The sequence below is a fragment of the Malania oleifera genome, chromosome 8, assembly GCF_029873635.1.
Source record: "Malania oleifera isolate guangnan ecotype guangnan chromosome 8, ASM2987363v1, whole genome shotgun sequence".
Lineage (NCBI taxonomy): Eukaryota > Viridiplantae > Streptophyta > Magnoliopsida > Santalales > Ximeniaceae > Malania > Malania oleifera.
The window spans coordinates 18917300-18934660 of record NC_080424.1 but is presented as its reverse complement, the minus strand read 5'-3'; the positions used below and the strand labels follow the sequence as shown (position 1 = coordinate 18934660).

General features: G+C 36.7%; 1 protein-coding gene across 1 annotated transcript in view; it reads right to left on the bottom strand.

Moving 5' to 3' along the window:
- The window catches only part of LOC131162924 (uncharacterized), a 72958-nt gene that overhangs the window by 23619 nt on the left and 31978 nt on the right, over nt 1-17361 (bottom strand). Inside the window, exons 6-7 of the mRNA XM_058119546.1 lie at nt 535-646; nt 83-136 (exon numbers count right to left, since the gene is read on the bottom strand). Of these exons, the coding sequence (XP_057975529.1) occupies nt 83-136; nt 535-646 (166 nt within the window). The remainder of the gene's footprint in view (nt 1-82; nt 137-534; nt 647-17361) is intronic.

Below are 17361 nucleotides of genomic sequence, written 5' to 3'. Positions count from 1 at the left end.
ATGAAGAGAGAGAGAGAGAGAGAGAGAGAGAGAGAGAGAGAGAGAGAGAGGGAGGTCCAATAATTAGGAAAATGCAGCATACCTTAAATTCTTCTTGTTCTTCCTTGATTTTGATTTTGTCATCTACAGCTTTTCGCTATTAAAAATATGAGATATTTAAGAAGGAACACCAATATCAAATGCCAAACTTGCTAACATTTAAGGCAGGGTACGTAACAGAGCATCCAACAACTTAAAAGCCCACCACATAGGTAATAATCATACACTAAAATTGAAGGTTCCAAAATTTAACCACGATTGTGTGTGTGTGTATGTATGACAAACATAATTGCTCACACATCAAAAAATGACTTAACGTGAGAGGGTATGCGGCTATTATATATAAAAATACCGGCCACATACAATATAAATGAAAGTCACTTGCATCCAAAGCTGGCAGGATATCTTAAATAAACAAACCGGGAAAAAAAGGTCAAAATAAAAAAAGATAATAACCGAGACCAACATACTCTGTCTCGTAACGAAGATATTCACCTTATTGGGATCTTGTAAATCTTTAAAGGCTTTATTTAATATAATGAAAGCTTGGTGGGCTTGAGGATGAGAACATTTGTCTGGATGCACCATAAGAGACAGCTTCCAATACCTAACCAGATGACAAAAATGGAAATCTATTAATTGTAGGGGGGGAAATAACAGCAATTAACGCTTATCTCTATAAATTTTACAAAACCCCAACACAAAGCAGAATTAGACTAGGCAATAGGAAAAAAGCAATTACTTAAATTAAAATGACAAAACAGGTATCTGCACCTACAAGTCGGTTGTTATTGGACCACAAACAGCGAGAGAACAGAAGGGAGGAATTATTTTGCTCGCAAAAATAATAGGAGATTTGATGACCAATATCCACAAAAAAAAAGGTACTTCTCTTGTTCTAATATTTCAAAGCATCTACCACAATATATCTGGGGCCTACTATATAGAATTATGTCAAAACGTTTTGACACTAGACCATACAATTTTCTATGGTCAATCAGCAACCACCAATCCTTAAAAATTTAAGCCTAAACAAATTCCTTGACTTTTCTCAGGAGACAGCAATACGGTAACTTCTTCCCTGAAAATATATGCAAGTTGCATTCCTTCCATAAGCCCCAAAAAACTGCAAATAAAGCACAATTCCATAATGCAATTCCTTCCTTATTCCTTCCAATAAGATCTATTTTTAGGGCATATCTCTTTGACTTTTTGATTGTAGGTAAATCCCAAAGACATGGAAGAAAGCTTTATAAATTCTCATTTCTAGAGAGGAAACACAGAACATAAGCACAAGAAGAAAAATAACGTGAAATCAAAAGCCTCTGTTGCTCTTATGTTCAATTTCATTTCATTTTTCTTCATCTCTTTTCTTAATCTCAATAATCTTGAAACATTCAATCTTCCGCTAGTGAATTGGACTCGAATGATTTCTAATTCTTGACTATGTAAACAAGCTTGAAATAAAGTTGCATACTTTTTAGTTTATATTTAATTCGCTTCGCTAGAGAACCACATTGTTGTTCTGCATCAAGGAATGGAATGGAACAGAGAATATAATGACTATTCCCATTTGTTGCAAACATAAAATGATACTAAAATGGATAGGACTCCAATTCTCATTCTCATTCCCATGTTTGGTATAAAATAATTGAGGGCATAGTCAAGTCTATGCTGAATTTCTGACATCAGGTGTGCTCCTCAAAGTTTTTTTGCCATCAAGCTCATTTAGTATTTCTTTAGTTTCTTCTTTCAGTCAATTGGGGATACCAAAATTTTCATTGGTAAAAAAGTTTCTTCTTTCATGGAGAGAGGTGATTTTCTCAAAATTTCATGGAAGAATCATTGTCGTTTTTCTCCATTAGAGTCCCTAATCACTTTGCCAATAGTTTCACTAGGTTTCTATCTTTGGAGAAGATCCCTAATAAGGGTTCCATGTAAATCACCTGTATTCTGAAAGGAAAGGAGGCAAGAGGTTGGATGGAGTTTTTGGAGACTTGAGGGGTTCTACATAAGGAAATGAGGCTAAGAAGGATCATAGGGCTATCTGGCTATGCCATGCCTATATAGTACATATTGTGACTCCAAAAATGTGGGACAAGGGACAAGGCGATCAAACTAGTTTCTTCATGAAAGTGACAACCTGTCAAGGCATTAGTCAGGCTTCATTGCAGGGCTAATAGTGGAACTCTAGTGGGGGAAGTCAATAAAGAAAAGAAGTTGTTCTAGGAAAGCTTCACAAGGCTAGGAATGAGGGTATTCGAGGATGTATACAAAAATTTTCTACGAAATCAAAATTGATGATTTTCAAATGGCAAAAGCTGGATCGCTTTGGCATATTAGTGTTATTTGGACCTAGGTCTCAAAAGGCCATTTTCCTAAGTCAACAGGTATTTTGTCGGTTCTAGGCCCAAAAGAGATACAGCCACCAACAGCCAGATAGTAAAAAGCAGGCACTCAAAAGTGGGCCTTAATGAGGTCCATTCACAGCATAAAAGGGCTTCTAATGTTTCCAGGTTGGGTAGGCTTCAAGTTGGAGGAATAGCTTTTAAATAGGAACCCTTTTCATTGAAGGAGAGATTTTTTGGGGCTAGGAAAGGGCAGATGCTCAAGAGGCCCTCATTCCAAATAAGAGAAGTCTAGAATGTCGAAGAAGAAAAGGGGTAAAGGCAGATACAGACAAGCTTAAGAATGGTGCAGAGGAAGAATCAAAAGTTGGTATTTAAGAATGCTACAAAGAAGAATAGTTTAAGCATACTGACCCAAACATTACAGAGATTATTTAGTGTCTATGAGCGAGAAAAGATGATGAATGATGAAGATTATTGAAGCAATCAAACACTCTATATGAGGCACTTCAAAATTCTGTAGATGATGAAAATGAGTCGCTTTCTTATTACAATTTTGAGGCATAGGAACAAGGATGATGGAGTAAGAGGAGAAGAAAAGATTGAACATAATGGAGGATGCAGGGCTGATGAAGGAAAAAGATCAAAAAATTATTTATCTGGCAAGGTTTGGACTATTACATGATTCCAAACAAGCACTAGTGTGATGGCAAAGGGCCTTGGCAATGACCTTCTGAAATCTAGACAAGGGAAGAATGCAAATCCCGAAGGTAATTCTCCCATTCCTGTGTAGTTTTATTGAAACTCTAAACTACCGAAATGGCATAGGGAGCTAGAATCTAAGGGGAACCTTAATATTTCTTACCTCTTCGAGAATGAAAGAGAAAACCAGGCAGCCCATGACTCCTTCATGACATGGGTCTTGGTAATCACCATACCAAGGAATAAGGAAAAGGTTAAGACTTAGAAAACAAGCATCAGTGCAAGAAAAAGACAGACCTAGTATAAGATTGGTTAGGATAGCTTCTCACTCAATGAAGACAAAAGGAGTATGTTTTCAAGGACCATTGGTGAGCTTAAATAAAGCTTCTATCCAAGAAAGTCAGAGGGTTGTTTTTCCTGGAGAGGTGGGATGGGGTTGAGAAAAGGAGAATTGTTCAGGGTTTGCTCAATAGAGTTTGTCCAGATATTTTGTTTGCACGGGAGACCAAACAAGGACAGATAAATACCTATTACTTCACGAGTATATGGGTTCTAGAGTTAAAGGGAGGGTGTGTTTCCCTTCTTCATGAGCATCGCAAGGGGCATTTGGGGTCAGATAGTGGCTTGGATACCATACTACCCTTGTTCAAAGGTTGTGTCTTGGGCCTTTTTTCCTTATCAGCCCTGTTTAAAGGATAGGGGCATTTAGGAGTGGTGGTTCTCTTCCATTTATGGCCGGACACTAGGCTCCCAGCACAATAGATTTCCTGAAGAGTGGCCAGCTTGATGGATGTGGTAATCCGTGTTGGGTGGTGAGAATGATTTCAATGTTATTAGAAACTTAAGGGTGAAATTTCTGGACTCAAGGGTGACTAGTAGCATGAGCAAATTTGACTTTTTATTTGGGATTGTGGCCCTAGGGATGTGCTTTTGAACAACAGCTGATTCAATTGGGTGTTTGTAAGGATAGACAAGAATCGTCTCGCATTGAAAGATTCTGTTTTACCGATGTTTGGGAGACCTGTTTCGAAATAGTGTGCAAGAGGTGCTGGCCATGCCCATTTCAGATCATTGTCCAGTACTAATGGACTCCAATAGCATTCAATGGAGCCTTACTACTACTTTCAGGTTTGAGACCATGAGGTTATTGCACCCTTCTCTTCATGGTAATGTTACAAATTAGAGGAGGGAGTGCCATGTTCAGCAGTGGGAAGGTTTTGAGTGATGAGAAAATTGAAGCTTGTTCTTCTTTTCCCCATTTGCATAGATTGTCCTCCCTGCACAATGAATCTATTTCTTCATTCTTTATTTCTAATATGTTCGTTTCTATTAGGATTTCCATAGGGAAGTGTTAGAGCTCACATCCTTATCAAGTTTTTTGACGGAAGGCTTCTTTCTGGAAGGAGAGACTACCAGTCCTGGATTCTTGATTAGGGGAGAATGGTTTTTTGAGCATTTAACCAATAAAAAGAATGTCTTTCCTGCTCCATAGATCTATTTGGAAGGCTAAGAATAACACTTTTATTGGTTGGTTGCTCTTAATAGAGTTAAAATAACAATCTGCTTCAGAGCACAAGGCCCTTCAAGTCTTTATCTCTGGATTATGTTCTCTTTGTTTAGAAAATTCAGGATCTACTTCCCACATGTTCCTTCACTGCTCCTTTTCTTGGAATGTACGGGATTTTCTTTTTGATCCAGAGTCGGTGGAGGATTTGTTGACTATCTCTTTTTCAGGTTTTGGAAGGTGTAACAACGGTCTCACACTGTGGACATGTGCAATTTTTGTAGTTTTGTGCAGGAATTGATTGGAGCAAAATGCTTGTATGTTCATGCGGAAGAGGATGTCTTCGATTACGCTTTGAGATAGGATTTAATATATGGCCCTTTGTGGGCTTTTGCAGGATGTTTCAAAAGATTTTTTCCTTTTCTGATTTAAGTGATTGGCCAGCTATGCTGTTCTGAATTCTTTTTTATTCTTTTGCTTTATGTTATTGTATCTTTTATGAGGATTTATTATGCTCCTTATTTTACTTATTGTTGATAAAATCTCTCCTTTTTTTCAATAAAAAAAAAATTTGAAGATTGTTAAATACAAGTTAAAGAATTGGAATAAAGAGGCATCAGGAATATCAAGGAGAAGAAAAAGAGCATTTTAGCTGAAATCAGTAGTCTGGATAGGTAAGAGGGGTGTGGCTCGTTGGGGAGAGAAATTAAGCTAGAAGGGTTCATCTTTCCAATAAGTTTGGGGCAATTTTAAGGGAAGAGAGGATTAAAGAGGGGGTTTAAAATTATAGGTTGTTTCGCAGGGTTGCCAATGGAAGAAAGAGAAAGTCTTATTAAGGAGTTGGAGTTAGACTCAGGGAGGGTGGTAGGGGATAATACACAAATTTGGGTTAAGATCACAAATTTCTATAAAATGTATGCATTGATGATTGTAATAACAGATTGATGGTGGAAGGGTTTGATTGGAGACTTATTGAGGAGGAGGCTTCAATTTGGTTGGAAAGGCTTCTTGAATTGGAGGAAGTTGGGAGGGCTGTGTTTGACATGGATAGGGATAAAGCACCAGGTATGGATAGTTTTATCAGCTTTTTTTTTCAAGACAGTTGGGAAGAGCTGAAAGATGATTTTTTGAAGTTCTATCTAACTAGGGTGGTGTGTCGAAGTACTAACTCTACTTTAATTGCCCTCATTCCACGAAAAGGAAAGGTCCAGGAGTGTGAAGGATTTTAGGTCAATTAGTCTAGTGACTAGGCTTACAAGGTTTTAATACAGTTTTGTCAAGAAGAGTTAGGGAGGTGTTGGGGGATATAGCATCGATAGTCCAATCTACTATTGTTAAAGATACACAAATATTAGTTGCAGTTTTACTAGCTAATGAGGTGTGTAGATAGTCATTTTTTACCCTCTAAAACAAAGACTAATTTGATATATGAAAAAGTTCAAAAAAGAGAAATAAAATCCCCTTTAGCCAGTCGACCAGCATCCCTCCAATTTTGTTTGTCGGCGCCATCCATAGGCAGTCCACTGGCCCTGCCAAAGTTCCAGTTTTTGAGTTGTTTTTCTCTGATTGGCTGGGGATTTTGGGCTTGCCATGTGCCCCTTTGATGTCACCCATCAACTTCCACCAATGGCAATTGGAAGTTGGTAGTTTTTGGTAGTTATTTTTTAAATCTGAATTTTCAAAATTCAAATTCAAATTGGTTTCCCTCCATTCCATGGGAGGTCTATAACAAGACCTCTTGTGGGAGACTTTTGGGCACATCCAAGTGAGGGCAAGATTGAAATTCTGCTAAGAAAAAGTGTTTTCTAAAAGGAATTTTGTTTTGATAGAAAGAAAGAAGGGAATTTCATTTCTTCATCTTTGCAAAAACTTTTTGGGTGTGTGTTTTCAAAAGAGAGGGGCCCTCACTTGATCTACAAAGTGGCTTTTCATCAAGAGGTCAGTGTCCAATCCTTCTCTTTTCCAAATTTCATTCATTTGTATGAAGTTGGTTGCATAATGCTTAGAGGCATGTACTTAGTTTTTTATGTGATCTACCATGTTTTCCATGCATTTACATGTTGTCATTCATGCTATATTATTGGTAGAATATTTATTTTTCAAATTCCTGAAAAGACGCATGCAAAAAGTGTCAAAAATGACATGTATAAAAGAATTTGAAGTTTAGGCAATCGATTGACCCATGCAGGCAGTCAACTAGCCTTTATCTTATTGAAAAGGTAATTGTTGGCTATCAGACCATCGATTGGCTCTCTAAAAGCGATCGACCGCCAAATCACAACAGGTGCCTTTGCACCTTTTCTGTGTTCTCTTCCGTAGTTTTGCATGTTTTTAAGTCTCTACACTCACCAAAGTGTAGTTGGTCGAATCTTTGGCTGATATTATGTTGATTTTTGTGTTTTTTCCATTAAAAAAACCAAGTTTTCACATGATTTAAACATGTTCACCCATATTTTTCAAAAGTGTTCAAGTTTTCCTCAAGGTTTCTCTAAAATCCTTGGAGTCATGCACTCATGATGCGGCTTTTAGGTGTTCTCCAAGTTTCAAACAAGGTTTCAAGGTGGGTTTGTGGTTCTCCCACCAAAAACTCACAAAGCATTTCAAGTTTTTTACAAACTAAATCATTTTCTAAGGCAATCACCCATGAAATGACTTGAGGGTGGAAAAATGGTTTTTCCAAAAGTGTAAAACTAGTTCTCAATTTCTGTTTAACAAAGGATCCTTTGAAAATTTTGTTTTCTAATCAAAGAATGGAAAGTTTTTCAATTAATGTTTCAAGTAATTACAAAAATCTTCAGTGTTTTCAAGGAATTTTGCAAGGTATTCACCAAAAATGTTTTCCAAAACTTGTTTTGAAAATGTTTTTAGAACTAAAGTAGCTTGATTCCTCCATTGGAGGATATGTAGGCAGCCTACCTTGGTAGAATTAGCCAGAGTCCCATAAAACTCTTCAGCCTACCTTGGTAGAATTAGCCACAGTCCCATAAAACTCTTTGTCTTTCTTATATGTGTTTTCTCTTTTCAATTTTGTAATTTTGTGCCTTCATTTAAGGAATTGAGCGGCATAAAGTAATGGAATTCCAATGGAGCTTTTGCCTCTGCATGAGTTCCACAAAAGCCCTCTTGAATAGGGAAGTGGGTGAGTAAAAGTTAAAGATTTTTGCAAATTGGAAAGCAAGTGCAGCACAGACCAGTTGATCGCCCTCTGCAAACGATTAACCGCCTGATGCTGCAAGCATGTTTTTGGCGGGTTTTTGCAATTTTTTTTCTCAAAATTTCTTCATTTTAAAAGAAGTTACACTCACAGACACAGAGTAAGTGCAGCAATCATTCATGAAATGGATGCTTTTGGGTGGTAGGACTTCCAGATCTCAAATGGAAGAGATTTGAAAGCCTACCTTTCCTATTCACAACAATACTCCCAAACCAGACTTTAGAGTTTTTTTCTTTATTTTAACATTTTTCAAAAAATAAAATAAAGTGCCGATTTCGTATTTAATAAAATGGGTAAGTAAGATAACCAAGGAATGTCAAATTACTTGCTATTTTTTTCGTCACCAAATGTTGGCCACCCAAATGGGTCTTCAAAACCCAATGTCAACAAGGTGATTGAGAATGTAAAAAGAAGGGGAAAGAAGGATATGATTTTTAAATTGGATTTTAAAAAAGCATATCACATGGTTAACTAGGGCTTCCTTGATAAAGTGTTGTGGAAGAAGGGTTTTGGAGTGCTTGGAGTAATAAGATTAGAGGATGCTTTTTCTGCTAACATATCTGTGATTGTTAACCGCAAACTAGGGTTTCTCAGGGGTTAAGAGAAGGGGATCCATTATCACCTTTTTTGTTCACTTGGGTGGTGGATGGTTTACATAGGTGGGTTCTTCATGCTCATGATATTGGGGTGATTAAGGGTCTTCGATTGGAGGGAGGAGGTAGAGGTGTCTCCTCTTTAGTTCACAGGATACTATAATTTTCCTTGAGAATAGTGTTAAGAAGTCCCGCACGGTCCTCACTTTGTCAAAAATTTCTTAGAAGATTTCGGGGCTGAAGATAAATTTGTCTAAGAGCGGTTTAGCAGGTATCAATTCGAGTAATAAGAAGTTAAAGAGCTTCAGGTCTCTAGTCAGCTGTGATTCCTTAGTTGGCATTTATCGTATCTTGGTCTTCCTTCAGGGAGCAATCCTTTGTCAAATGCTTTTTGGGATCCAAGGATAGAAAGAGTAGGGAGGAGATTAGAAGGTTGGAAGAGGGCTTCCCTTTCATTGGGGGCTGGGATTACTTTCATTAGTGCTTCCCCTCAAATATTCACATTATTTTTATCCTTTTTTAGAGTTCCTTCTAGAGTTTCCAAGATCCAAAGAATTATGAGAGGCTTCTATTGGTCTGGTTTTCGAGAGGATAAGAGAGATCATGTTGCTAGTTAGGAGGTTATCAGGACACCTAAGTCTAAGGGGTGACTAGGGCTTGGCAATGTGGTTTCTAAGAACATTTATTTAATTGGAAAATGGTTATGGAGGTTCCCTTTAAGAATCTAATTCCTTATGGGAGCAAGACATTAAAAACAAGTATGGAATGCACCAGAATGGCGGGAATCGGGATACTAATAGGAGTGGCAAAATTGCACATTGGAGCCTTTGGAAGTTTGCCTACCATGCAACTTGTCCATTTTTTTCCTTAACTCACCCTAAAGTTGGTAATGGTGATAGAATTCAGTTATGGGAGCATACCCAAACATGAATCTAAATATAAGGAATCCATCTTTATTCACTCTTTCTCTCAATAGTACTCTCTCCCTCTTCTGTATGTTTTCTCCTTGCAATTCATTGCTGGTGTTTATTTCACAATTTTGAAGCTAATTTTCAAGATTGAGTTTTTAGAACTTGATTGCATGCAAGAATTTTTTTTTGGGGTCATATCCCTTTCAACTTTTTAATTGTAGGTATAAAAGCAAGAAGAAAAACTAGTGAGCAATCGAGAATATAAGAATTTGAAGCTTGCGCGTACTACAGTAGAAGATGAGACTTGTGCTTCATTTCATTTCATTTCATTTCTATCTCTCTCACTCTTCTTAATCATAATAAGCTTGAAAGACTCAATCTTTCACTAGTCAACTCAATTCAAACAAATTCTAACTCTTGACTTGACTATGAGAACAAGCTTTGAGATAAAGTTGTGTACCTAGTTTATATATATATTTATAAACAAAGAATTTACTAGAAGAGAGAAGAATGTACAACAGAGACAAGAAAGCGAGAAAAAAAAATGGAAAATAACAGCGAGAATAAAAACCTCCCCTTTACATCAATAACAATAAATTACAACAAAAATTCGTCATAAACTGAATGCCAACTTAATTAAGCAGAGCCGACCAGTCCTGCGGTAGGTCTTCCAAAGAAACATGACAAAAAAATTCATTACCCGATACTCACAGCAACACAAGATATACCACTCTACCCCAAAGCAAATTATTAGCAGTAGCCACTCCTTTGAAAATTCTTGCATTTCTCCCCAACCAAACACACCAAATAATAGCCATAACAGTGCATCACTGCAAGGCTTTCCTATCCTTCCCTTTGCCAAAACCCTGAAAAGTGATCGCATAAAAAGCTTTAAAGTGGAGGAACAAACCCAATATTCACCAAAAATACGAAAAAGTTTATTCCAGACAACCCGAGTAAAAGGGCAATGAATTTATGTGAACAAGTCACACCACTCCTCAAACAAAGGACACAAACATCCGGAGACAAGGCCTTATTAAGTTTTCTCTTCTTAAGCAAATCATTAGTATTAACTCTTTCAAGAACTGCAGCCCAAATAAAAGCTTTTATTTTAAAGGGAGCTTTAGCTTTCCAAATCAAAGAATATAAACCAAAGAATCCACATTAGGGTCACTAGTCAAGTAGGAGAAAAAATATTTACAAGAGAATTCCTCAAAAGGATCTAAACTCCAAAGCCTTTAATCACTCCCCAAATCAAAGTGGAAAAAATCAAGCAAATTGGTTAAAAGAGCCAACTCATTAATCTCTTTATCATTCAGATTTCTTTCGAAATGGAAATTCCAAGAGAGATTAACCCCTTGTTAAAAAAAAACAAAGCAGCAATAGTGGTAGCATGATAAATAGAGACACAATAAAGACGATGGAAACCCAAAGGCATGTCCCCAACCCAAAGATCCTCCCAAAAGCAAATACGCTCCCCATTCATATACTGAACTTTTGGAAAGTAATAATCATAAATCTTTCTTCGCCTGCCCCTACTTCAATTAAAGCTAGCTCCTACTTCTTCTCCTCCTTCATCGTCGTTGGTCCTTCGTTCGAAGTGGTCGTTGTATAGTTGGAAAGCTCACCCCTGCCTTTAGACGATAAAGCGCATTACGGATTTGAGTTCTTGACTAATTCACTCACTCTTACCGTTGGTCATTCACGTCTTTATGTTTGCTGAGGACTTGTCGTTGGGCCTTTAAAAAGAATAAGAGCCTTTCTAAACTCTGTAAGGAGAGGCCTCATTTAGGAGTGCTCTTTTCATCCAACTAGAAATATCTTAAGAGAAGAAAAAGAAGAAGATGCCTAAAGTTCTAGCTCGAACGTGCGACCATGGAGACTCTATCTTTGGCGGGGGAGAATCATAAAGCAGAATACCGGAGTGAACAGCAAGAAATGCAAGTTGCTTGCTACTCATGGCAAGAGCGAAAGATGACTCCACATCAAGCGCTAAAAAGCCGAACCAACGAGGTTTATTCGACTAGGAAATGAGGTCTCAGAGAACCTTATCTTACACCCGGAATAAGCCCTGTCCCATTTAACGCCTGGTTCAAACCCATATGTTCGCATCAGTACGTCGAGGCAACCCAACCCCCGCCTTTAGCAATAGCTGCTGGAGAAAAGGAGGATCTATCAATCTAGTAAATGAGTTATGCCTGTTGCTGAAAATGAAAGCTCTTTGAGACATGAACCTCCAAGGACTTGCATGAGTAATATTAATCCCAATTTTAACATCCCACCCACTTTAGAGTAAACTAAATTTATTGTGAATTACCTTATGCCAAAGAGAGTTAAACTTTAAAGGAAAGCACCATAACCATTTCCCCGCCAAAGAGATGTTCTTGGACACCAAATTACCAAGACCCAAAACTCCATCTTTTTAGATCTACACACAACTCCCAACCTATAAGGTGATCTCTATTACTCTTCCCCCTACTCGACCACAATAAGTCCCCTATTAATTTCTCAAGCCTCCGCGCCACTCTCACTGGAATTCTAAAAAGAGAAAGATAATACAAGGGAATGGAGTACAAACATACATGGATAACAGTGATACAACCCCCCAAAGGTGAAGAAAGCTCCTTTGCTGCCATCCAATCTCTTAACCACTCTCAAAAACAAGATCCCAGAAAGAGTCAGCATTAGGATTGCCTCCTACAGGAACACCTAAACAAGTAATCGGCCAAGTCAAAACAGCACAACCTGCAAGCCTAACAAAATGGTCAACATCAATGCCAAGGCCTACTAAACCACTCTTAGAAAAGTTAATCTTCAACCTAGAAGCTTTCTCAAACACTTGTAAGATAGTTATCTAATTAGGTAAGTAACCCATATTATTTGTGAGAAAGAGAATATAGTACCATTTGCAAAATGGAGATGCAAAATGATACAATCCTCATACCTCATTTTGATCCCTCCCCCCACCAACCCTCTATCAATTTCTCTCTTACTCATCCTACTGAATGCATCAATTGCAATAGTAAAAAAGAAAAGGTAAACGAGGATCCCCTTGTCTTAGACCCCTAGATGCATCAAAACCAAGACCTAGCCTCACCATTTACGAAAACAGAGAAGATGAAAAAAGATGAGCACCCTCTAATCCATTTCCTCCACCTCTAACCAAAACCTTTTCTAACCATCACCTTATCCAAGTAACCCCAATTCACACAATTATAAGCTTTCTCAAAACCCAATTTCAACACTAGATCTCTCCTACCCCTTCAAAGGCATCTTCAACCACCTCATTTGCTATCAAGGCAGCATCTAGGATTTGTCTATCACCTATAAAAGCACTCTGGCTAAGACATATATTATCCTCCAGAACTATAGCCAATCTCTTCGATAACACCTTAGTTAAAATCTTATAAACACTCGTGGCTAAGCTAATTGGTCTAAAATCCTTGACTTGAACTGCGCAATCTTTTTTGGGCACCAAGGTAATAAAGTAGAATTTGTATTCCTTCCTCTACCACTCCATTATCAAAGAATTCAATAAACACTCTAAGAAGGTCTCCCTTCAAAATATCCCAACAGCCCTGAATGAAAGCCATGGTACAGCCATCCAGCCCTAAGGCATTCTCTTTGTCCATCTCAAAAACCAAGCACTCAAATCTCCTTTTCCTCAAAGGGCCTCTCTAGCCATGTTGCTTCATTAGTTGCTACAAGACACCAATCCAGTTCCTCGACCATAACTCTCACCTCTTCCTCAAAAAAGAGATTCCCATAAAAATCAGTAATCAAACCCACAAAACAATCAAGATCTCTAACAACCACTCCTTTATCGTCTTCAAGCTCTTTAATAAAATTCTTCCTTCTCCAACCATTAGCCACCTTATGGAAGAATCTAGAATTACAGTCCTCACTCCTTACCTGATTCATCCTAGATTTCTACCTCTAGCTCATCTTTTCCCTTAAAACAACTTGTTCAAGTTCATTAGACAACTGGATACGTCTTGCTGCAATATCCTCATTATCCCTCCTCAGTCAATCTACCAATCGCCCCCAATTCCTCGAGCATTACCTTTTTTCTGGATCTAACACCTCTGTAAGTCTCAATATTCCATTTTTTTCCATTTTTCTTTCAAATACTTTAATTTTTTCATAAAGCAAAAACCTTCTCACCCTTCCATAGTGTACTCCACCCACCAACTCCTAATCGAATTCCATAAATCCTAATAAGAAAGCCACGTTTTCAAATCTGAACAGAGCAGAGGCCCACTTAACAGGGTTAGACTCAAGAATCAAAGGACAACAGTCAAAAACAACTCTAGGAAGTACTCCTTGAGTAAGGATAGGAAAAGCATCTTCCCATTCAGTGATAAACAAGAACCTATCAATCCTAGTAGCTGCAAATCTAATGTCATAAGCAAACCAAGTAAAATAAGCATTCAAAAGAGAAACATTCCTCAAATCACAATCCCTAATAAACAAATTGCAGCCCTTCATACTACAGGTAATTCTGGAACCTATGAATTTTTCGATAGTCAATCTAATGACATTAAAATCACCCCCTAAACACTAACGAGAGGGACATAAGCCATGAACTGCAAATAATTCATCCTTCAAAGTGCCTCTCAACCAAGGATCATTACGGCCATAAACTGGGGCAAACCACCATTGGCCTTTACCAATGACATTTAAATTAACAGAAGCAGAAAACGAACCAATAAGAGCATCAAATTACTAGCAAATATGGTATCCCAAATAATCACAATACCCCTAGAGGAACCAACAAAAACTAACCACACCCAATCTTTGCATTTGGAGCCCTAGATGCTCCCCATAGTTTATATTTTATTCACTAGTTGTCTAGTTTATATTGACTGTTGGACTGTAGAATCTGAGGACAGTTGTCCAAGGCTTAGATAGCCAAGTTGTCACTTGTATAGCCATGTAGAATTCAACCAAGTGTCTAACTGTTGAGTGCACATTTGTGAGACTTGTCTCATATAATGAAATACCCAAAGAGTTGCTTGGAGAGTGGACTTAGGTCAACAAGAGCGAACCAATATAAAATTTGCGTGTTTGCATGTTTGAGTGATTTACTTGTGTTTTGCTTCCACACGTTATTTTTGTTTGAATTGATAAAGTTTAATTATTTATAAATCATCAATTCACCCCTAGCCCTCTTGAGTGACAACCTAAGCATTCAAAATTTAACCCAAATTATAGAAATTTCAAATTTTCAACAAAATTTGTTGAAAACTTGACTCTAGAAAAAAAATTTGTGAAATCAAAATTCAAAATTCAAATTAAAACTTTTATCCTTAATAAATCATCTTTTGTTTGTACTAAGAATAAATATTATTATGAAAAAGGTACGAAGAATACCTTTCACACTTGAAATTTTATGCAAAAGCAGTTTTTGCATCGTCACTCCATCGTCAAAGAATGCAAGAAAAACTAGCTCTTGATTTTCTCTTCTTCAAAAGGTCACTCTAACCAAGCAACTTTTTTCAGTTGATATAGGATACCCATCCAACCCCTCAACCATAACTCTTCCCTCATCCTCCTATGAACAAATCTTTCTCTAAAATTTAGTAATCAAGCCAAATAAATGGTCAAGATCCCTAATAGCGTCTCCCCCATCATTGTCAAGTTCTTTAACAAAGTTCCTTCATCTCTTACTAGTCACCACCCTATGGAAAAGTCTAAAATTACAATCCCCATTCTTGACTTAGTTCATTCTAGATTTCTGCCTCCAATTCATCTCTTCCCTTAAAACAACTTGCTCAAACACATTGGACAATTGGACTCATCTTCCAACAATATCCCCAAAAGAGGTCCCTCAACTAATCTATCAATCGCACCCAGTTCCTCAAGAATACATTTTTTTTCTAGATTGAACATAACCAAAAGTTTGACTATACAAAGAATCCTAGTATTAGATATACATACTAAAAAATGATGGAAAAGAATAACATAAATCAACACAAGAAGACTAGGTGGTGGAGATTAAAAGGAGATAATATAGTACAATTCAAAGATAAAATGACCAAAGAGAGTGATTAGATAGGTAAGGCATACTATTTGGAATAAGTATAGAAAAAGAGATTTTAGGTGAATCCAAAGGAAGATACTCGAGGAGTAAACAAAGTTGGTGATTGTGGGATCAAGAAGTCCAAAAAGTCATTAAGACAAAAAGAAATTGGTATAAAATATGGCAAAACTGCAGAAATATATAATATTTTGGAAAATATAAAGTGGCGAGAAAAAATGCAAAAAAGGTTGTTAGTGAAGCTAAACATAGAGCTTATGATATATATACTAGACTAGATACAAAAGAAGGAGAAAACGACATTTATAAACTTGCTAGAGCTAGAGAAATAAAATGCAAAGATTTAGGTGATGTAAATGTATGAAGGACGAGAATGATAATGTCTTAACTAGAGAAGATTTCATAAAAGAGAGGTGACAAAAATAATTTGACAAATTGCTAATGAAAACCAAAATGAAATATTGAACTTGGAAGTGACAAATAAGAAGAAGACTAAAAATAGGAGATTTATTCGCAAAATCAGAGTCCTTGAAGTTAAGATAACATTTAAAAAATGAAAAGTGTGAAATTTATAGGACCAAATAAAATACTAATTGAAGTTTGGAAGTGTTGATGGGACAAAGGAAAATTTGGATAACTAATCTATTCAACATTATTATAAAAACTAAGAAAATGCCAGAGGAATGGAGGAAACGCACATTAATACCTTTATATAAAAACAAAGGCAATATTCAAAACTATAATAACTATTGTGGAATTAAGATTATGAACCATGCAATGAAATTATAGGAAAGGGTAATAGAACAAATAAAAAGACTAGAAATGAGGATTTTAGAAAATTAATTTAGTTTTACACCTAGGAGATCAACAATAGAAGTTATTTGTCTTTTAAGAAGTTTAATAGAAAAGTCTGGGAAAAAGAAGAGGGACTTGTATATGGTTTTTATTGACCTAGAGAAAGCATAAGATAGAGTATCTAAGGAAGTTGTGGGTCTTAGAAAATATGGGGGCATGCAGTAGATTTACTGAGGTAATTAAGGATATGTATGATAGAGCAGTGAAGGAGGGGAATCTAGAGATTTGCCAATCATAATAGGTGTATATCAAAGTTCTACTTTGAGTCCTTATCTTTTTACTTTAGTCATTGATGAACTTAGAATATCCAAAATGAGATCCTTTAGTTATGTTATTTGCAAATGATATTGTGTTGATTGACGATAGTAGGAGTAGAGTGGAATCTAAGTTAGAACTTTGGGGAACCACAATAAAGTCTAAAGGTTTTAAGATAAGTAGGAATACGATAGAATATATGAAATGTAATTCAAAACTATAAGGAGTAATGATGGATAGAAGATTAAACTTAATAATCAAGAAATTAATAGCACTAATAAATTTTGATGTCTTAGATCTATTATGCAAGTGGAAGGAAAAATTGAAGATGTAATACACAGAATTAAAATACATCGGGTAAAATGGAGGAGTGCATTAGGCGAGTTGTATGTGATCATAGAATATCCTTAAAATTAAAAGGAAAGTTTTAAGAAACAACATGTACAAAAACTAAAAAGTTGCTGAAATGTGAATGTTAAGGTGGATGAGTGGTATCACATTAAAAGATAAAATAAGAAACAAGCATATACACAAGAATTTACACATAGCACTAATTGAAGACAAGATAAGGAAAGGGCGACTTAGATGGTTTGGGCATTTGAAACGCAAACCTAGTATAGCACCTATAAGGAGTGAGTTAGTTATTGTTCCTAGCATGAAAAGGGGTAAGGATAGGTCTCAAATAACTTGGAATAAGGTTGTGAGGTAGGATTTGATAGCCCTTAATCTAATAAAAGAAAAAGCTCTTGGTCAGGTGAATTGACAAAAATGGATTCATGTAGCCAACCCCACCTAGTGGGGCTTAAGGCTTCTTGTTGTTGTATTTGTTGTGTATTGACCATAGCAAAAAGTCTCCATATTCTAGATTTTTAACTTCTCTTTCATATACCTCGATCTTCT